The 22,714-nt window shown below is 38.0% G+C and overlaps 1 protein-coding gene across 2 annotated transcripts in view; it reads right to left on the bottom strand.

Moving 5' to 3' along the window:
* ARHGAP10 (Rho GTPase activating protein 10) overlaps positions 1-22,714 on the bottom strand; it is a 154,392-nt gene that overhangs the window by 6,754 nt on the left and 124,924 nt on the right. For both annotated transcript variants that reach the window (XM_065688430.1, XM_065688436.1), the window contains 3 exons: positions 18,029-18,191; positions 5,328-5,459; positions 3,814-3,905 (listed from right to left, as the gene is read on the bottom strand). In XM_065688430.1, coding sequence (XP_065544502.1) covers positions 3,814-3,905; positions 5,328-5,459; positions 18,029-18,191 — 387 coding nt within the window. The remainder of the gene's footprint in view (positions 1-3,813; positions 3,906-5,327; positions 5,460-18,028; positions 18,192-22,714) is intronic.

Below are 22,714 nucleotides of genomic sequence, written 5' to 3'. Positions count from 1 at the left end.
GAAGATTTAGAAATAAAAAAAAACAGTGGATATTGTTCAGATTACATTATTCACTTTCTTACACAATTCAATTAAATAGAAAACTTCGCCTTTTATTTTTTACTTACCAGATGGTACCTTACTGTTTATATTCTAGGATGCTTTATTGGTAAGTCTGTGGGATCTGGAGTAGCACCACATACATGCGATATTGAAAATATCTGAATATGCAAATGTTCAGATTCTACACAGGTCCCTACCAGGTGGTGTAAAGCTTAACTTAAAATATTAGTAAATCTAACCTTGCCAGCTTGAGACACAAAGAAGATTTTTCTTTTCCCCCATTAGAAACAGGAAATGGAGACAGGCGTAAAGGTTAAACTCTTACCTTCTTGCACCAATATTACATTTCACAGCTATGACAGGTGCAAGACTGTACCTTCACTAAATGCCATTATCCTGTCTCAGGCTAGAACAGCCAGAAAGATTCCTCCAGGATAATACCAGGTAAGAGAGAACTGCCGCAAGCAACCTCTATGGACCAAGAGAGATGAAACAGAACAACAGCGAAGGGAAAGGAAAAATGAGAAGGAAACAAAGCAGAAAGACAGAGGGAAGAGAACGTTAAAACCAAACAAACAGTGAGAGGTGAAACAGGAGTAGAGAAGCGAGGCACAGTGGAGAAAGTAGACAGATAAAACCTTCACTAACGGAAGCAGCACTTTCTAGTAGACATTAATTTAACAGTTACTTTAATGGTTGATACTAGCTGTATGTCAACTTGATTGATGCATTGTCACTTTGATAGTTAAGGTTATTGGTGGAGCTGAAGAATTGATGTATTATTACTTTAATTCTTCATTTGGGGACTTTATTAGGGCATATGGGAATTTAAATTGAGTATCTAAAGAACCCAAATTGATTCACTGGAATCTGATCCCAGCACAGACACACAGGTACCTAGCACAAAAAGAAAAGCCTGCGTGAAGGCATTTCAGAGGTTTCAAATACGGAGACTGGTCTGCACGTTCAATGAGAATACCTTTCTATATTGACAGAGCCATTCACGAGCCATGCACCTATTGGGAACCCTCACAGAATGACCATTAAGTTATTATATATGTCTAGCTACCGCCTCATTACTTGCAGGCTCCCCTCCTTCCTTCTGCTAATGCACAGCCTGCCTTAGGCTGAAAGGCCTGCAGGGCAAGGACAATGCCTATAAAATAACCAGGATATAGTGGAATAAATCAAAACAAATGTCTTTAATGAAATAGAATCATAGAATCATAGAATAGTTAGGGTTGGAAAGGACCTCAGGACCATCTAGTTCCAACCCCCCTGCCATGGACAGGGATCTTTCCCACTGGAAATGTGATCTTTCCCACTGGAAATCTGCAATTAGGTTTTCAAAATGCAATCCATGTAACCTTTTCCCAGTCTCCCAACCTTATTTTTATGATGATATGGAAAAAGTCTTACAGATGAAACATTTCTCCAGAGCTGCCAAAGAGTCAAATTCCGTACATGTTCTTGGACAATCCAACTCCCTAGCTGAAAAACTTGATTGAGGCTGTAATGCACCAAAACCACAGTAGCTTTGCTGTAACTTCAAGGGAGTTCTTTGCACAAGGAAAGAATCTTAACACTGCTTTCTCACAAATGCACAACACAGAAGCAACTGCTTCTTGAAAGACTTCCTTGTCCCACGCCAATACAACAGTGCAACCCTTGCCCTTCTGTGCCAGAGATGTCCCTCCTCTATGCATCAAATCTTTTCCTCCATGCACTAGATTTTTTCCCGTACAGTTTTCTGTCTGCTGATCCCCATCACTCATGTTTTAAAAAAATTAAAATAACTGGTGTTAGAGACTTTAAAAAGAGCAGTCATTTAGCTAATTCATCTTTAAAAGGTTTCCCACCTGACTTGATTCAGATGTGATCTGCTTGCAAGGCAGCTGTAATAGAAAACATCAAGTATGATTTTGTAAAGTGGGTGCTAGTAGGGAAGAACCTAGTGCACACCCCAGCCCACCTTACACTGCAAGAAAAATGGAACTGAAGCCTGGACCAGGCTCACTATTTATTTACTTGTTTGGGAGGAGGCAGAGGCCAGGAATGTCCCACGTTCTGTCTGCTTTAAAATAAGCATCACAAAGAAGGGGAAGGAGATGTCCATCTGTGCAATTTTGTTGTTGCTGTTGTACATGCTAAAAATAAAATAAAATAAGAATTCTGCTGAGCTTTCCATTTGTTTCAGCTCATTAAATGAATTAGGAACCTTCTACTGGGGTTGCGGAGGACGGGACGAAAAGATTTTCATTTGTGAGAAACACTGCCCACACACACTTTTGATCCAGTCCTAACAGAGTTAACAGGGTGCATTTTGGGAAATAAAAGACGTATTTAGTTAGCTTTTTAATGCCTGCAGGTTGATGTTTTCCAGCTGGTTTAAACTCCATACTTTTCTCTTTTTCCTGCTGGATGTAAACTGGGATTTTGGAATACTCCTTCCTTTATTGGACATCCAACGAAAGATTCTCACATGTGGTATTTGAATAACTGGGCAGTACATCCCCTAAGTGTGTTCGATTATGCAGAATTAAATACCACTTTCCCTTTGGAAAGCACATATCAGATTTCTGACCTGGTAGTAGCAAGATAAAAAGCTGACAGGGGATGAGAAGAAAACAGACTTGCCAGATTCTTTAGAAGCCAGTATGCTTCTTTCTATACCCCTGCCTCTAGACAGACTGAAAGACTGAATTATTTAGTCTCAGTACTCAAAAGTTTCTTAGGGATATAATTCTCAGATCAGTTTGTATCCCTCAGTCTGCTAAAAATTTGGATGAAGACTTCGCCAAAATTAAGAGTCTTCTGGGTTTTAGTATGAATGCAATTTTTTAGGAAGATCTTGTAACAAACAACAGTCTTACTGTGCTGCTGCTATGAATTAATTTCTGCTTAGAATCATTATTAAATCACATCCAACTAACAAGAATTGCTGAATTTGTCCAGGCCCTGCTGAACCATTCCATACCATCTCCTTCATATAACAGGCATTTCCTTGAGATAGGAATAAACTTCTGCATCTTCAGAGTTTGTATTACAGTAGTCATCACCGTAAGGTTTAAAACCTAAAACTGTTCCTATCAGCTTCAAGTCCCTGTGCAGCTGCTGAAGAGTAGGGCCACGAAAGCTCACTGAGAAGCAACATAGGCTTAAGCACAGGAATCACCTTCTGGATATTCATATGTAACACTACATTTGGGTCCATAGAAATCTTTAAACACAGGCCTTCATTCTGCACCTCGGTGAGTATTCCTTTTTCTACAAGTGCATGTACAAAGGCAACACTTGACTCAAAAAGTAAATACTCCCTTTTCTTCAGTGATCACCTGATTTACCTGGAGCTTTGCTTGCTTTCTTACACAGATTTCTTTTTTTCTTCAAATAAAAGCCCATACGTTATTTTACAATTATAGCAACCCTAACTATTCTATGATTCTACGATTTAAAAAAACACAGTTTCGCAGGCCAAGATGTTTTTCTCTATTGCTGAATAACCTTTTTTGGTACTAAACCACATTTAAAAACTGCTGAAAAATTAGACCAATTGAAAGTGCCTACTCACCAGAAATCAAAGGCATTGCCTCAAAGGGCTAAGTGTATGCTAAGTAGCTTCTGTGTACCAGAAATCTTCTACGTCACCAACTGTGTGCCATCAGCAACTTTGGCAGAATAGCAGTTAGGCTTGTATTTTTATCCAAAAACATTTTAGCAGTTTTGACAATTTGTTTTTCATTGCTGTATATTTACTCAAGCAGTACTTACCATCTTCAAATATTGCTCCTATCTGAAATGATAATTCAGAGCTATGTTCTGCTTCGCATGGATAAACTGCTCTTGCTTTTCGGTGGGCAACACTGAAAAATGGAATTATGAATTACAGTCATTTTTTACTATTATGAAGACACTCAACCATTCTCCCTTCATTCGCATTTGGAGATGACTAAAACTTTAAACACAATTTCACATGCATCATTACAGGCTTATAATTCATACACACAAATGCCAAAGCTGAAGCTTCACAGCTTACTGTTGGCATTTCTGAATAACATACTTCCAACTTTATGCACACTTATTTTTATGATAATTAAACTCAAGCTTCAACTACAGTTAAAATTTTGCCAAGTGCTAATCAGCAATGAAATCAATAGCAGACCAAGCATACTTTACTTAATTTATAGACTAATCATCATCATATCTTCTGAAATGTTTTTTTCATGAATCTTGAAATACAGAATTCACTCTGTTGTTCGAAACCAGGACACAATACAACCTGAAGATGCTGTCTTGCCCTAAACATAGTAAGATTTCTCATATTTTATGCAGTCTCTTAGAGGTGATCTCAGGATGCTCAGCAATAAGCTATCAATATGAATTTGTCCAAAGTACTCATTTCCCCAAGTACCATAAGCAGTGATCTTGGAATATATAAGTATTTTTGATGCATCTTTCTTAATCACGCCTTTGTGAACTGACAGTTTGTTGCTGCCCAACGATGCTTTGTTTAGACACAGCGCCCACACCACTAAATCATCTTTTGTTGAGCCCAGTCAACAGCAAATACATATAAAACATTGGGAAAGATGCTTCCTGACCCAAAGAGCTTGCAGTCAAACAGACAATGCAGTTCTGGTGCAAAATGTGACCAGTAGAGCGAAACAGAATTTTGTCACCAAGCGTTGTAAAGAATTTATGAATATATCCAACTACTTTAATTAGAAAATCAAGTATTACAAAACTTGAAGGAAAAAGCTAAGATGGTGAAGACCTTCAAAGGAAAAAGTGAAAATACTTCAAAACCTGAAAACATGGAATTAAGCAGAAACAAGATGGAAGGAAAGCAGGCCTAAAGAGTGAAAGAAAAGAATGAGACCACAGAAACTAGTAAAGACACAGGAAAGCCTGTCAGAGGCAAGAAGGCTAGGATGAGAAACTTGAATTTGACATGAGTGGCTACAGAGGAGAAATAATCTGTATTTTAGAAGGCACTGTAAGAGAATCACTGCAGCAGAGAAACACTATGAATTGACCATCCAAATTAAAGTCTGCTTGTATTAACCAACAAGCCACTGGCTCAATCTGGGTGTCTTCTACACAGAAGGTGTTCAAAGCAAAAATAAGACAAAGTAGACAGTTATTTTATTCTGCCAAAATTGCTAAGGTTGCATTTTTTTTAAATTTGTGATAATCATTCACATACTGAAGACATGAATTAGTTTTAAAGATACATAAAAAAAAGGCAAATAAATAACCAGCAAAAGTTGAAGTGCACACCATACCTTTCCACTGCTTTGTCACTCCCAGTGGCAGGGTTAGGGAAGAAGAAAGCGGATGGTGGAGTGTTTGTGGCAGCTGGGTTAGCAGACGGAGTATTCATCCATGATACCATCGATGGGCGGCTTTGACCAGGACTAAGAGGAAATATAGTCAAGGCAGAATTAACAAGGTGGATAAAATTTCTTTTCATACCGAAATGTCTGAGTCTTTATAACTAAATAACCAGTTAGATCCTGAAATTCAAACCTAATAATGTTGAGCTGATTTTGCAGACATGCTCATCATAGGATTCTGCCTTTCCTCCTTGGCAGTATTTCTCCTACATGCCCTGCATCCTAAGCTAAGCTGAATTACCTGAGATATATGACATAACCAATAAAAAATAAAATTCCACATTCCTTATCAAACAGAGACAGATACAATGAAACTGCATATAGCAGGCTATTATTTGAGCTGCCACTTTGCCTTCACAAGTTTTGATGAATCTATTTAAAAAGTCTTCTCAGTGCTGTACTAAAGCATGTGTGACTGGAAAGATTTCAAAGGAGGCTGCAGCTATTATGACATTGGGATCACAATGCTGGCTCTGGACTGAGATCTCAGTCACATAACTGTTTAGCTATTGCCTCAGTGACTGCCCTCATGAACACAGTGTTCAAATAGGTATTAAATTAATAACTGAACACATAGTTGACACACGCGGAGAAGAAATAGCAGCCGAAGTTAAAACTTGTATTAGTCATTGAAGAACATACAAAGTCCTTCGCAACATAAAGGATGTTCCTAATTTTACACCTTAAAGAACTAAAGCATTTCAGCACTAGGCTTGTTTTCACTGCAAAGACAAAATAACAAATAATCCAAACATCTAATGTCAGTAGCTCTTTGGAACAAAGAGCTGGACTTCAAGCACTTTCTAAACAGAAACAGAATTAAAATCATTTGTACACAACTTTCACTCAGGAATCGTCACTCAGAAGCACAGCCTTCACAATACAGCATTTATCAATTTGTCTTATTCCAAGATTAAACTCTCAGCATATATCTACAAAGTACCACCAAAATCTAGGAATCTAGTCAAAAAGGTACCTGTGGGAGTGTAACCACACATCTAATCAAGGTGGATTGACCACAAGCAAAGAGGACCATCAACTATCACCCCAGTTATAAGTGTAAATGAAGAAAAGAAAGCAGGGAACCTAGCTTGTATAGCCGATTCTAATCTTCTTGTTGACTAGGATATTTAATTTCTAGAAGAAGGGATCACTATTGTAGATTTGTATAACATAGTTTACAACCAAATTTAACTTCTACAAACTGATTTTCCTAGCCAATCTCTCTCATAGCGTCTGGTTAACTATATAATCGTTAGAATTACTTATTTTGAGTATTAATTTTTAAATTTAGTACATCATAAAATGGTGAATGGCACATTCCTTATTTAACAAGACAATAGTTTTTCCTTTGGATCTGTGTCAGGCAGCATTTGGATGAAAACTGGAATTCACAGTGTATGAAAAAAGCATTTTACAGATAATTCCACTAATAAAAATTAAACTTCAATGTGCTGTAATCATAACCAGAAGGGTTTATCAAAGCATGATCTGCTTTTAAAACTATCAGATTTACCAAGTAAAGGAAGGAATTGTAAGCAGTGAACTGAATGAAAAGCCAGGTTGTGCTGACCGAAAGCATATTTCATGCTTAACTTTGGGAACAAGGCATCTAGTTTTTTTCACCACTTCTGAATCTTCCACTACACAGTTATTTACGCCATCTAATAATTACGTACTCTTGAAGACCAGCATCTACACAATTTGGAGGTTTACTTTTACTTGAATTTGTCCTCTTCCTCCCATTGGTATCTAATCATTGAAGATTCTTCCTCAGGTAAAACAAAAACCTTCAGCTAAAAGTGAGCTCACTCAGAGAAGAAAAACAAAAAGCAAACACCAGCATTTGCATTATTTTCTCTACATACTAAGGATACAAAAATTCTCAATGGTCCTGGAAGTTTACGAGGCTTGCTAGAAAGTAAATTATTTCTCCCTCATTCTGCACATAATGTATATATGCAGAATTAATTTCAAGGTGAACCCAAGACAAAAGGTTTTCAGAAGCAAATTAAAAAAGTATCCCACTTGCAGATACTAAACTATTATAATTAAAGGAATCCTGATATTTAAAGAAAAAAAAAATTTTCTTTGTGCTCTTATTTGTTCAAATCAATTCCAACATTAAGATTGGTTCCAGGCTCACTTCTGAAAGCTGTAAAACTAAAGAAAGAAAATAATATTCCAAGTATAATGCCAGGATAATATTAAAATGTCTCTAATTCAAACTAATCACGATTCAAGGATATTCTACCAAGAGGTCTTCCCTAGTGTATACTTCAGATGTGTGTTGTTTGGTTTTCAACAAGTGAATAAAAATCTTCCATTTATTAAATATTTCATTGAAACATGCATCATATTAATCTATGCAACTTACTTGATTAGCTCCAGAACAACACACACACCACCTGCATGTAAGACACAGGATTTATGATTTCAAACTAATACTCAGAACAGGTAAGATACAAAAAGATACCCTCCAAGCCAGGAAAGCAATGGTCATTAGTAAGAATACTTGGAATAAATATCAGATGTATTCTTGATGAGACTTGTAAAGAGGAGAAAGGAGAAAGAAGGAGAAAGGAGAAGGAAGGAGAAAGGAGAAAGAAGGAGAAAGGAGAAAGGAAAAGGGGAAAAAAAGGGAAAAGGGAAAGGGAAAAGGGAAAAGGAAGGTGTGCAAATAGAGGAGCAGAATATGAAATAAAATGCTCAGATCCATGTCATGGCATGTTTATTTCTCAAGTTACAGACACTCCACAAGAAGGGTAATCTATCAGGAAGTAAGACTACACTGTCCTTTACCAGGCAACATTATATAAAAGCTTGTAAAAAACTGGCAGGTTGTCTATGAATTCTGAGCCACTCCAACAGTTGTAGTGGAAAAACACTCAGAAGTGCAGGCACGTGGAGCCTTGGGCTGTTCCCTCCCCCACTTTTTGAAGAATTCCCTTAATACATCCCAGCTGTAGCGAAAGCACTGCAGCACGACTCCTGAATGCGCCTGTCACCTTCACCTCCTGGTTACTGAGCAAGAGATCAGGCTTTAGGATCCAGCAGGGAGAAAAAAAACAAAACATTTTTCAATAATAATTGTTTCACCATGGTTTTATATATATTATAGCTTTATATATAATATCTATATATTATATATAAATTAATAGCTTTAAGTATTAATCACGTTCTAGAATTTCAGGTTTGTTTTGCTTTTAATTTACTATACTTAGCCATCTCAGGAACCACTTAATTTTATTATGAAAACAGAAGGTTTTACTTCATAAGAAAAATCAGTTCCAATGTTGGGGCGTGTAAGCAACTGCTGGATTTTCTTTTTTTTTCTTGAGAAGATTTTTGTGATAGCAAAGTTCCCTTGCTATAAAGCTTTGCATGCCTTGTTTATCAAGATGATGTTAGAAAGTATTGCATATCTTATCATAATAGCATCTCAATTTTAAGAAGGTATGTTGAAGAAATCCTTTCTCCTAAGGGCTGAAATGAAAGCAATGCATTTCCTGTGGGGAGTAGTAAAAAAATGCCGGACATGACCACCTTTGAGAAAAAAATGCAACTGTCCAGCATAGTAACACTGAGAAAAGGGAGGAGGGGGAAATGGCCTTACTGAAAATAAGCTCAAGATTTTGTACTGATATTCAGAAACAAACTCCTGAAAACAAGATTTTATTAGATGTTTATCTGGCTGGTTCCTAAGGTAACACAGCTAAAGAGCAGCCTCTTATCTTGAGAGCAAGAAAGAGACTCTGTGAAAAGAATCTACACTGCAACTCTTGAGAAAAAAAAGGACTGTTTCATAGATGAGGTTGGCAGCCCCATGGCTGTCGTATCACAGTGTCTGGCTGACAAACCTCAATGAAAGTGCTCTTAAAAGGTTTCATTGTAAAACAACACAATATTTCAAAAGGTGTCAGCTAGTTCTGCTTCGATATGCAACCCAATACTCTCCCCCCCACCAGACACTGACAGTCCTTCACAGCCTGGTGAGGCTGGGGAGCAGAAAAACACACAGAAAAAAAATCTAGAAACTGTCACAGTTGCAGCAAAGCTGGAGACAGAACAGAAGGGCAAGAATTTCCTCATCCCTGTTCTCTCTGAGAAGAAACTCCATCCCCAAAATTTAAAGCATGTAACATGCACATGACATTCCTGAAGCCTCCTTTACACAGGACACATCAGCCAGCACTGAGGTAGGGGGTTTGTTAAACATGGATTGTGAAGTCTCTGTGAAGCAGCTAACACATTAGTGAAATGATCTTTTACTCCAGTCTGGTAAATCTGAAGCTAGCATCTACAGCAGCTGTCCTAAGTTAAAGCATTTTTAAATGATAATTCAGACAAAGCAAAAATGAAGTATGTGTGACTATATGCTTTATAGCATACTGCTATTCCTTTTAGAAAGAAAATGAGGGGGCTGTATTCCCTGGAATCATGTAAAGAAAAGAAAAGAGAAGAAAAAGGACAAGAAACTTTTATCTCATCGCAGTGGTGGTATCCCGATTTCTTCCTGCTCTGAGCACACAAACCGCTTACCCTGTGCTCACACAGCAGTGCTGCTGTCAAGCCCAGCTGCCTGGCCAACTGGAAGACAAGGAGATAGCAAGGTCTATTTTGTATGAACCACATGACTAAGTTACATTATGCCCGTTTCAAAGGAGCTGCAAAATGAGGGCCATTGCTCTGCTTGCATAACAAGGGTACAAAAAGAAGTGCCTGCTCCACCAAACCCACTTTCAAACTGCTGAGTCACTGAAGAGGTGGCAGCTGAAACAAAAACAAGCTGTAAAATAAGCACAGTGACCGAACAGCTGTTAAAGCATCTTCTTTTAATAAAATAAGATGATGACATTAGACATTATAAAAAGTTTCCAAGACACTGAAACTGGAGTCACTCATTTATGTAAAACTGCAAATTCACACCACGCCAGAAAGTACAAAAATAAACTCTTCCAATTTTAAGGAGACTATAGATGCAGTCTACTGATGTAGATATAACAAGGCTGATGGGAATTCATTCAGTAGTCAAACAAAATTAGTAACTAACTTCAAGGTTTCTGTTATATGCAGAACACCACTATTTCTGCCCTCCCTTGCCATGTGATGGCTCTTTTAACATTAGTTTGTTCACTGGGAATTTGAACAGCTTGAGATTTCACAAAGAACAAGTAGCTTCTTCCCAGCCTGGTCACACAAAGACCCTGAAGGCACTCGGGAAGCTGCGCAGCACAGCTCTCATCACTATTTTGAAGGCCTCCGTGGATATGAAAAACCCCAAAATGATGCCCATAGCGTAGCACGTGTACACCATTGAGCTGGGTAAGAGAAGATTTTAGTGTCAGAAGAACCAATAAAGAAGAACTGCAAAATAAATTAAAGAAAGACTAGACTATTTCCTCTGCCACTGGTCCCTTACATATTCTTGAAAAGCCACTTACATTGGTGTTTCTATTTCTCCTCTGGGTAAGTACCTTCAGTATTTCAACTGTCAGTACTCTATCTTACATGATCCTACAACAGCATGCAAGATAGGTTTCAGTTTAAAAACTATGAATCTTACTATTCTGAGCCCATAAATGGAACTGCTCTAACAAACCAAGCACCTCCACTCATATACACGTTCACTGAAGAAGTTTGAGAGACAGGATGCTTTCTGTCCCCTTCAGCTGCAAAATCCCAAAGTCTTAGAGATGGAGAGAGAAAGAGGCAAAGTAAACAGATACTCAGATAGTACCACATTGAAAAAGGCTACCTGACATCCTGCACCATAACTCCAGCCAGAACAACCATCAGAAGTCATCATGGTCCAGCTCCTAGGAAACCCAGAAACCCTACACTCTTGATCCCAAAATTGAACTCTCCAGCTGAGGAACAAGACATTAGTTTTCATGATCTGAATGAAGAAGAGATTATGCATATAATGTAGTGGACTTCCAACCAAACAGGAAGAGACTGACCCAATTCTGAAAAGCCAGTACTGTGAGGGGTAAATCTTAGGCTTATCTGTAGATAAGCCCTAGCACAGGGCATTGTACTGTAAACACAAACGGATTTCATGACAACAATGGGCCAGTTACAGTAACAAATCTTTCCTTATCAGAAAAAAAAACCCTCAGAAAGATTAATTACAACACATTCCGAGTCTAGGGAATACCAAGGGTTCAGCTTTTTTGGTTCATTCTGAGTTCAAGTGAAAACAGACATAAGGCAGTCCACAGTGGTTTAGGACATGACTTGTAACTCACCTTTCAACAAATCAGTCAACTGCGATTCGAGAAACCTACACTAATCCATCGTGGGGAGCTGCCATTATAGCCAACACTCTGGGAAAGGCTGAATAAGACACACCTCATATCAATGAATGGTTCTGGTCCACTGGGAAGTCAGTGATGATCTTGATGAACACCATCATCCTGATTAGTGAAGGTCAAGACAGGTGAAACTAGTCCTTACTCTGAAATTCTGGAATTACTGCAGGTAGCCCGAGAGTTTGTGACAATTCAATATTCCCAAAACCAGAATTAAGCACAACCTCTTTCCCCTCCAAGATAACAGGAAGTAGCTGCCTTATGACCCTTCTGGCAGGATTAGAGGAAATAGGCTCTACAGCTTGTCAAAGCAGCACCTCAGAAAAAGAAAGAACAGTTAGTGATGTGAGCATGCAGACAGGTACAAAACCATGGGAGCAAGAGAGTCCTGTAACTAACCTGGATGTAAAAAGGTAACACTTAAGTTAGAAGAGTCGAAGGAGACGCAGAAATTAGGAGGAAGAGATGGAAACAGGACAAGCCCAAGGCTTACACAGATCAAGAGAGAATCAAAATGCATTGGGAACTGAGTGGGCACAGGCCACACAACCAAAACAGAATGAAGTAATATTTTCTCTGAAGAAAATCTGTTGCAGGACCTGGAACTTCAGATGGATTCAAATACAAGGTCTTAAGGTTTAAGACACTATATGCTTCTACCTCTCAAAGAAGAGACATTAGATACCATAATTACCTTTTTTGCCATAGAGTAGGTTAGTTATAAATATTAAAAAGTCCAAAATTATGCCCAAAAGTAGTAATTCCTAATGCATAATAAAACAGATTTGGGAAAAAAGTATTTTAATATTACCTAAACAATATAAAACAGGGTAAAGTTTGAAAACAATTTTCATATAAGTAACCAAAGCCACAAAGTATATTCTATAATCAAACCACAACAGCCACAAAAATGTTCCCCTTGCCCTTTTTTGATTGAATGATATCACTTCATATTTGATATTCAATCTTTTGCACTACCACCTACTTTGCTACAAAAGGACGTCAATGAAAAAAATCTGTTGTCTTTACAGACTCTGACTTACACTTTATCTGTATTTGTTTAAATATATTTATTAGACACAGATGTATATATCTAGATTGGCTGTCGCTGTACCTGTATAGTGTTTGCATGTGTAAAGCCCTGATATAATAGGGTGAAAGTCAAACCATGTATCACTGGCTTTCAACTGCATGTAAAAGGGAAGATCAAATTGTTCCACAGTTGAGTTGCCCTTTAAAAGCTATCCATAATCCCTTTTAGTACGTTATCTCCAAAACCAAGACCATCACTATTATTAAAAAAGCTTAGGGACTAGCTTAGAAAAGCTAGTCAGCTTCTTAATATCTGAAATCCTGGAAACTGAGCTTTGTACAACACAGGAATAAAAATCGGAGTGATTAAGGTGCATATTTTTCATTGCCGATCAGGAAGGCAGAAAGTAATGTTAGGGTTGCATTCTCCAGCAAAAAGCTATCTAATGTCTTGCAAAAGAGATGTGGCAGATTTATTAACTTTTTGGGCAAACACAATAGGAAAACCAGAAATTGTGTAGGACAGAGAAATTAAGCCAGTTCAAAAATTTCACTACATTACATGCCTCACACCAGCATTCTGTGTGGACAATTCCATGCCATGATGTGATACTACAACGTATTTCACAAACAGTGGCATAACTCTCTGTGTGGCTCAGCTAGGAGCCGGTTACAGGGAACTAATGAAGCTGGTTTACAGCATTCACCAAAAAACTGTTAGAAACAAACACCACCACCCCACAAACCACAAACTGGGGAAGTGAGAAAGAGGATCAAGTAGCAACATCGATACCTTAAGTAAAAATTGCCAGGCAATTTGCACCACCACTATAAAGCTCAAACTGCATTAACTGCATTCTTACTCAAAGGCTGAAGCTTCATCCACTTTTAAAGAAGACACAGCTCTAAGTATTCACACCAGGAGACTACAATGTCTTACACACTATAAACTTACCCTATAGCTTACTGAGCACCCACTTTCCTTTAAAGGCAAATCCTAATTCCCAACCTTTTATTCTTGTTAAGCCCTCTTCTCTCCAACTGCGTTATTTTTTTTCTTCTGCCATAAAATTTAGGAATAAATTCAAATATCTATTATTGCTACTACTATTGGCTACTGGCCACAATACGCTTGTATTTTTGTCCTCACTTCACTCTTGGAACAATTTTCTATGTCAACTTATTTTATTTCCTGTATTTCCAACACAGTGTTTTTCTTTACTCACCCTTCCCCTTTCTACTCTGTGCCTTCACCTCATCTATTGTCAGCATATTCCTGGTTTTTCTGGTGGCACCTTTATGTAAATAGTTTTCCTTATGAACACTGCCAACTGACTGCCTGTTGCGACAGAATCTACAGGGAGCAGCAAGCTGCAGCAGCTTCCAGGACAGAAGAAACAGCATAAATATTACTAGGAAAAATAGAAAGAAGAAGAAAACACAAATTCATTTGCCATGAGAGATTAGCAATAACCCTTCCTCAGACCAACTATGGATTGAAGCAACTCTGAAGGAAGGAGCAAAGAGTGGATTGTGGGATCTAAACTTCCCAGGTAATTGGCAGTTATGGGATAGACAACAATCTGGGGGAAACTGATGGATAAAAGTTGGTTGGAAGTTCACTTGGTTTGGGTTTTTTATTTTAATTCAGGTCAGAATATTATGGACAACTCACAAAATGGATCTATTCACAACATGGCAAATATCACTATATTAGTACATTCTACTTTAGAAACTTTTATAATGCCAAATTCCAGAGACAGGAAATACTGCCTATTGCCCTGTGTCTTAAATAGCAGAAGGATACAGACTGAAAAAGAACTGCTAAAGAATGCCTACACAGACAGTTGCATTTCATCTGGAAGACACTGGTTGCTTTCAGAACACCAGCTATGATGATAACCTGACTCAGAAGGAATGTGCAAAGAGGAGCATTTTGAGAATGTACCACTGGTGAAATTGTACCAACATCAGTCCCAAAACAGACTGAAGCATGCTCTACTTACAGACACAGTAACCACCTGCAGCCCTGTCAGAGCAAAGTGGACTTGGCTAGTGGTTCCAGTGGAACCTGAGGAAGATAGACAGCTGTACATTGTTAATTCTGTAGCTTGAGAGCAAGTGTGTTCAGATGCTTGAAGCAGAGCATAAGAAGAATCTAAATGCTTCGGTTAACATTAAACTGAGATTGCCATTACTGCTCTGCTTTAAAGGGGAAAAAAGCCTATACCAATAGACAGCACTACAAGCAAGGAATTAAAAGCTCACTACTGTAATTATCTATTTGTCTAAGATATGTGCTAAGCATCCTTGGATAGAAGGTATTTTCAAACAGTATATGTTTATGACACTGCTCCATCAAGTAGGAAAGGTAATTTGCCCATCCTGGGCTATTTGGAGCTTGAATCCTGTGTCTACACAAACTACTTTGTTACTTTGTGATTGACAGGGGGAAAAAAAGCGCTCTATGTTCTACTGTAGAGTGTAGGTAAAAATAAAATGTGTTTATTTTTAGTATTTGGCTCTAGATAGAAGTGTGAAGTAAAAATATCTTCAGGAAAGAGGTTGAAAGAAGTTTAGGTGCAAAATAACAACAAACTTGCATCTGCACTGCAAGCCACCCCTTGTTATGGGCAGTAAGAGCTAACCATTGCCCAACTCTCTACTCACCCCCACACCCCCCATACCATACATGACAACACAGGGCATATATCTGATTCACCCAGAGCTTTCAAATAAAATCTAGCATCAGGCAGACACACATAGACATGAAAATCAACAGCTTAGTGGGGCTTCAAAATAGCACATATGTGAAACATCACCTTCCAGTTACACCGTACGCGTAGTACGTCTTTAAATCCTGACATGACAGTTGAACAGTCAGAGCTTTGTAAGACTTCTCAGGTCAGTGATACAGGCCTTGTTCTCTTAGCTTCTTTCACCACTCTGGCCATACAGTCTCCTCCTAATACAAGCTAGCAGGTGAGGATGCTCCTCCCGCCATGCTGGAAGCTATAGCTCCTTTTGTTTTCATAGGTGGGACAAGGAAAAGGCATGCATCACAAAAAAACTCTGCAGGAAACATCACGGTAACAACGGCTATCATTAAGGAAAAAACAAGTTTTTCCTTTCTTGAAAGCAAATAGCACAAAACATATTCTTGCTATCCACCATGTGTTCTTGCTTGAAGCAAACTTCTGATATAAACCAGACTTGAATATCTGATATATCTCGACCCACAATGCAGCATCCCTCCCCCAGGAAAGAATGCAAGCAACTCTTCTATCACAAAAAAGTCACCATCAACTTGTTGACTACATAGCTCCACAGTGATCTATCTCTTACAAGTAACACCCATGTATCACAAACATCAGCAGAATCTTGTGAAACCGGATCCTCTTGGATCTCCATCTCTCCTAGACTCAGTATGGTATTTACTGTAGCTGAGTTAAGACCTGCAATACCATTTTAGAGAGGATACTGAGACTGAGAATTGGTTTTGTTCCAATTTGGCACAAAATGCAAAACATTTTGAAACCCTGTACAAACAAATATCTCTGCTATTAATATAGTGGTTCTGGTTTGGGTTTTGGTTAGGTTTTGGGTTTTTTTTTTTTTGTTTGTTAAGGCAAGGCCCTGTGAAGTCATCAGAACTAGAAGGGAAGAGAGACAGTTTGGGGCGAGAAAGTAGAGAAAAGAAAGCACGTACCGTTCACAGACTACTCTGTCACTGACTAGACTTGTTACAGAGGTAGCTCTTAAGCAAACTTCACAGATAGGTGAAAGAAACTGCTTTTGACAAATCTAGATCACATACCAGGCACCTTTTTTTCCCCCTTCCAAACAGAACTGTTTAAGCACTGTTTCCAACTGAGCACCAAACCTCAAGCCATCGGTTTCCGAAACAGCAGTACAGTACAATTTTTGATGCAAATTAACAAATGAAAAAAAAAAAAAAAAAGCAGCAATGTTCCTTGAAACATTTCATGTTCCTGAACCCCTCTAGATAAAAATCACTTTGTTCTTCCATTCTCTGAAGTGCCATTTTCAATGTTCTGCTAATCCCATGTTGCTTAATTAGCTATGCTTGCCTCTTTCACCAGTTTTAATACCATCTACAGCATGTTTTCCACACATGCCCCTCTGTTCATCAAACACAACTTATTGTTAATCTTACCCACTACTAGAGGACAGTACAAGAGAATAAGGAAAGAGTAACTTTAGTCCTTTACTGAAAAAGTACGTTTAAAATACCTAGAAATCTGGAATTCTTTCAATGCATATGAGAAAATACTGTTCTAGCTAGTAAGTACTCAGCAGTTAATTGTGTGTGCATATAAAATCTAAACCCATCATATGGCTATCTATATACTCATGTGTTACATACACCTACATACACATTTTACGTGCTTGCTTCATCAACAGAACAGACTCCTAAGATTCCCATTATGGAAAATATTTGTAACCAATCTTTTCTCCAGACATGCTCCTTCCATCTTCTTGGCACTAAAGGCTGGAAAACTGTGTCTTGATATGTTAAAGTTTGTATGAATAGCAAACCAGAGAATGCAAGGCAAGTTCAACTTCTGATTCAAAAAACAAGTGATGTCCAATGTTTTGTGTATAAAACCTGAATATGTACTACAGACATAGGTCTAACATTGTAATGTCAATTTTTGATAAAACAAAGTCTGATTCTGTGAAAAACTGAACATCGACTGAACTGAACAGAGTCTACTGAAAGTGACAGACTGCACTTCCATTAGAAAACAGACATTTAATTTGTTAAGAAGAAATTAATAACGATAATGTTCTCAGACAACAGCATCTGAGCACACGCTTATTACAGAGTATTTATCCATGCCCAAAATTTGGCTCTAAGTCTTATCAGCCCTGCATCTAACTGTAGCATAAAATGGTCTTGAAACAAAAGTAGGGTAATACATCACCTAGAGAATACATTACATATTCATTGCCTAAATAAAAAACATGAGATTTTATAACAAGGTTACATTAAAATGCACTAGGTTTCTGTAGAAAAATAACATTGTTTTTTCTTAGACATTCAAGTAGCTTATAAGCTCCAACACAACATATAAACACATACCTTTTTGTAGCAGAAGAAAACAAACACAATTAAATGTAATTTATAAAAATCACTTGCCACCAAGCTGAAAAGGGAATCGTTTCATGTGCACAATCACACTAGTGGAAAAATCATTACTTAATATTGAGGTTACTCACAGATTTGTTATCCAGCCGGCAAGGTCTCCGCTGTCCATAATAAGGTGATTTCCATCCAGGAGGCCGGGTGGACTACTAGAGAAAGCAGGTGTCGGAGACTGGGAAGAAAGAGAATCCATGCTCCCAGTTGGGGTGTCTTCTTTGGGAGAGCTGTGACTGTCAGCTGGAAAAGACAGAAAAGACAGCACAAGTAGAAGGATACTAAAAGAATCTCATGAGCCAAAGAAGCTGCTTTGGTAACAATTTCATGCACTAACTACGAGAAGAAACCGTACTGTCCCACTTTCACAGGATATTCTGGGGAACAAGCAGTTTCTCTGAGCATTTACCCAAAAGGTACCACTGCACAATTTCCCCCATCATTATCACCAGGCTATCTTCTCAACACAGCGTATTCTTGGTCCCCTTTTCAGCATGTGCTTTATGTGGACGAAATGCTAGATTTTGGGGGGCTATTTTTTAATTCAATGAGTCACTTCTGGCAACAGAATAGTTTAGGCCATACACATTTGTGTGTCTCTCTAAAAAGACAATCTATAAAAATAATTTAATACTCATTTTAGCAAATGATTGCCCTCAAGTACCATTAGCTCTATCCTATCAAACATAAAACAATGACATTTAGAAAGGTCAGGATAAGCAGCAGATCTCTAACAAATATGCAATACCCAAGAATGTTACTTTTATTTCTCCCTTTTAATGATGTTACTTTTGAGAGAATTCTGGTCTACTATTTGTTTTCATAGGCTACTCTTAGAATATCACTAAGGGAGCAATAGATTTAGATATGACTACTTAAGAAAACATCAAAGGAACACCATTCCTATCCCATGGACAGCAAGAAAAAGTTACCAAGGTGTCACAGCACTCACTGGAAGCCATGCTGACATGCCTAGCCAAACATCACATTCTTCACTGAATAGCTAAACTTCACCCACATAGCTTTTCCTTTTTAATTTTTTATTTAAACACCACCTGTACATGATATAAGTTCTAGAGGAGGTGTATGAAATGAGGACAACTGCAAACACTAAAGTGTACAGAACAGCTAAGACCACAATCGCAATTACATAAGTAATAAGGGTCATTTCAAGCCACCCTTTACAAGGCCCCTGGCATCTTTTCTTTTCCTCCCTCCTCTGTCCATCCTGCTCCCACTAGCACTCACGAGCATGGCCCACAGCCCTGCTAAATAACCGCATCACGAAAGCCCCTCCAGGGTGGACTAGATCCTATCAACCCTACCATCTTGGTAAAAGAGTTCTGCTCCTTCAGAGCCAAAAACTTTGGGTTAAAAATGAACAACCAAATCCTAACACAGTGTGCAAAAATTTGATCAAAAGCTGTTAAAATATTGTGCTTGCTTGACAAGCTTGTATCTCCTATATACAGTACTAGACAAGACAAAGTCCTGTACAATATTGCTAATTCTAAATGAAATAGCATCTGCAAACAACTGAGCTTAATTCTACTCCACCAAACTAAGCACTACTGTTCTGATGATTTCTTTCATTTTTTTCTTAATTTTTCTTACTTTTTTCTTAATTGATTAAAAATGCAACAGCAATGAAATATGGACAATGAAAAGCCACCTTCACTAGATAAAATCCTTCTCACAACTTGATTACTGACTCAACTAGTTCAATTCCTTCTTTCTGCTTCAAAAGCAGAAAGCTAACAAAGCACTCACCCGCTTCCCCAGCCATCTTGTCCTCACCTGCTCCCATAGAACTCTCAGAGAACAACTTCCCTAGAGAGTAAAATGACATACAACTGGAAAAAAAAAAAAGAAATGATAAAAAGTGATCATCTGGAAATTTCTCCCTAAAGCAGCTGCTAATTTAAGGATCTAAATTAGCCCGTAGTAACAAAGCATGATAAGCTCTGAGGAGGAGAATGTTAACCTGGGAAAGTAAGTCACCTGCACTGTGTCCCAATCCTGCTCACCTTGCACCTCCCTGCTGCACCCAGGCCACGACGCTGCTGCTCACATTTACATGACATGAGAACCGTAGGAGTTCCAGGTAAGAACTAATTAATTACATCTCATTTGCGGACGTATGTGTCACAGTGATAAACATCTTGGAGATTAGACAGTAATACTGCAATTTTACTTTATAAAAAGACTGAATTCCATAAAACTAAATAGAATTGTACAATAAATAGATTTAAGTCCTTTCAATTCATCACAATTTCTTTTCAAAGTAGTAGTGTTAGTGCAATCCAGATTATCAAACTACATACACCCTATTAGAAGGTCACTCAAACATTCACTTAGCGTTACTAAAACAGCAGAAAAAAAAAAAGATTACTCTGTTCTTTAGTATTACGACAATGACCAACTCACTGTATAGAAAGCAGAATATTTTCAGTTGAATCGTTTCTCAGAGCACATAGAAAAAGGAAAAAAAAAAATACTAAAGACTTCAGTCAGGCACAGTAGAGTATATGTAAGAGACTGCAATATACAGGCAATTGCATTGGACATTATCAGAAATGAAGCTGTGTGTTTAATCTTTCCTCAAATTTTACTTCTTCCTTCCCTTCCTTCCTGAGCTGCCATTTTCTCACGGTCAATACTGCCTTGCACTCTCAAGAATAAGACTGGGTTTTGAACACTAAAATCAAATCAGGTATTAAAACAGGAAAACACCTGCTGAATTCTACGGGATTAAGTGAACACCCTCTAAAAACACATTCAAAAGATACTTTAAATTTCTGATGTTTTCAATTAACTGCTTTTGTAAAGTAGAACAATACCTTTATTCAGGAACAGGCAATCCTGTATAAGCACAAAACCAGATGACTAATCGTCATCTAGCTCATTTTCATGATTAAAACCAATATATGCTCAAAACCTAAGTCTTTGAAATATAGTGTTACTGCTGTAATTTCAACAGTATAAAGATTTCAACCTGTATGTTGGTGACAAAAAGTTCTGCTAACTTTAGAAACTATAATTCCTGTACATGGCAGAGCCTGTAGAACTGTATCTAGTTATTTCTCCATAATGCTTAATAACCTGCTTTTCATTAACGCCCGTCTCAAGGGTCAAACTATATCTTCCAAAGAGTCTTTCTCTGAAGACAGCAGCAAATGATAAAGATATCAAGTGGCTACTAATTAACACACTCCCTGATTAACGGATGTACCTTTGCATTGTTAGGCTTTATTTTCAGGCATGACCTATGTAGTATGCATTGCTAATAATTCAAGTATATTTAATACCTGGGTTTTATGCTGCATGAAGGTATGTAAACAATCTCTGTTCTAAGTTTACCACTAAATCTCTTACTATAAGAGATTTTGCACTTTTGGAATCATGCACCTGTTTTATAAACCTGTTACTATTTCCCAGAGTTCTTTCTGAAGAGTCTGATCTGAATTTACTGATATGAGTTCATGACTTTCTGTTGTGGTCCACGAGTGCCATATTGAGCACTGATCCCAGCACTTTCTCCTACTCATCAATCTCCTGTTCGTACATCCAAGCCTGGCACTTTTTTGCCGTGGCTTTAAATTAAGAGTTTATGATGAGCTGATTGCCCACTGCAACTTTCTCACTTAGAGTCACTGATTCTAAGGATATAGTCCTCCATTCTGTAGCTACAGGCTACATTTTAACTCTAAAATCTGTAGATTTATTTCTCCATAAAACCAAGCTTATTTTGTTTGGGTGCAGCTTAGCACATGACCACAACTCCTACATGGCTGCCACTGTCATTATTTACAATTCCTTTTAACTTTCTCCTATATGCAAATATATCATATTTGCCTTTCTAAATACTGCTGCTACATTAGCATTCCTTCAGTTTCTTCAAGCTTCTTTAGCATGCTACAAGATGCTTTAAAAATTAATATTGCCAAGCCATACAAGCCCATGAGCAGAGAAATCTTTCAGGACACATTAGATGGTTTCACATCATTCAAAACATTTAACTTTCAACAGGCCTACCTATGAAGATTTCTGCTTGTTCCTGCTGATTATAAATCCACCATCAATTTTCACAGCTAAATTCTTTCTAAAAATTCTTCACAACTTGTAACATATATTGACAACTAGTTATTTTCTCTCCACCCCCCCACTTCCCCACCCCCCTTTTCCTGTATTTTGCTTTGTGGAGGCAGTGAAGATCCTAAACTACTGGAGATTAAAAGGTGTTTAAAGATTTAACACTGTTTGCTTGCTAAACAGTGTTAAGGACGTTGCTGGAATTGAGTCAGCTTCATGGTTTTCATTTTACCTCAGACTTCAGGGGCTCCCTGATATAGGTAGTCTAATATCTTTCCTGTTTCTCTCACTCCTCTTTACCCCCAGCATTGTTCTCCAGTGAGAGGTTTCCCAGTTCTATGAAAAGACTGACTGCCACATTGGACTGAGAGGTGCTTTCAACAATGAGCTTCGGAAACTTCCTATTCTTCTTCTCTACCACTTGAATTCTAATGAGCTCTTATACTATAAAATAGGGAAGATGTGATTTCTTTTAAAGCTCATTTACAGCATTTTTTTGAGCACACACAGTTTGGTGTTCATAGTGCCTTCATTTTCTCTCCCTAAAAATGTCAATCCCCCTTCTTTTTCTCTCCCATTACAGTCTTAGCTTTGGGTGCCAAATAGTGCCAGAACAGACAAAGGACATGAGGGTTCTTGATATAAAAGCAGTAAGTCTGTATGATGTCTCATGA

Source organism: Lathamus discolor, chromosome 1 (genome assembly GCF_037157495.1).
Source record: "Lathamus discolor isolate bLatDis1 chromosome 1, bLatDis1.hap1, whole genome shotgun sequence".
Taxonomy (NCBI): Eukaryota; Metazoa; Chordata; class Aves; order Psittaciformes; family Psittacidae; genus Lathamus; species Lathamus discolor.
This window is presented reverse-complemented; position numbering and strand designations above follow the sequence as displayed.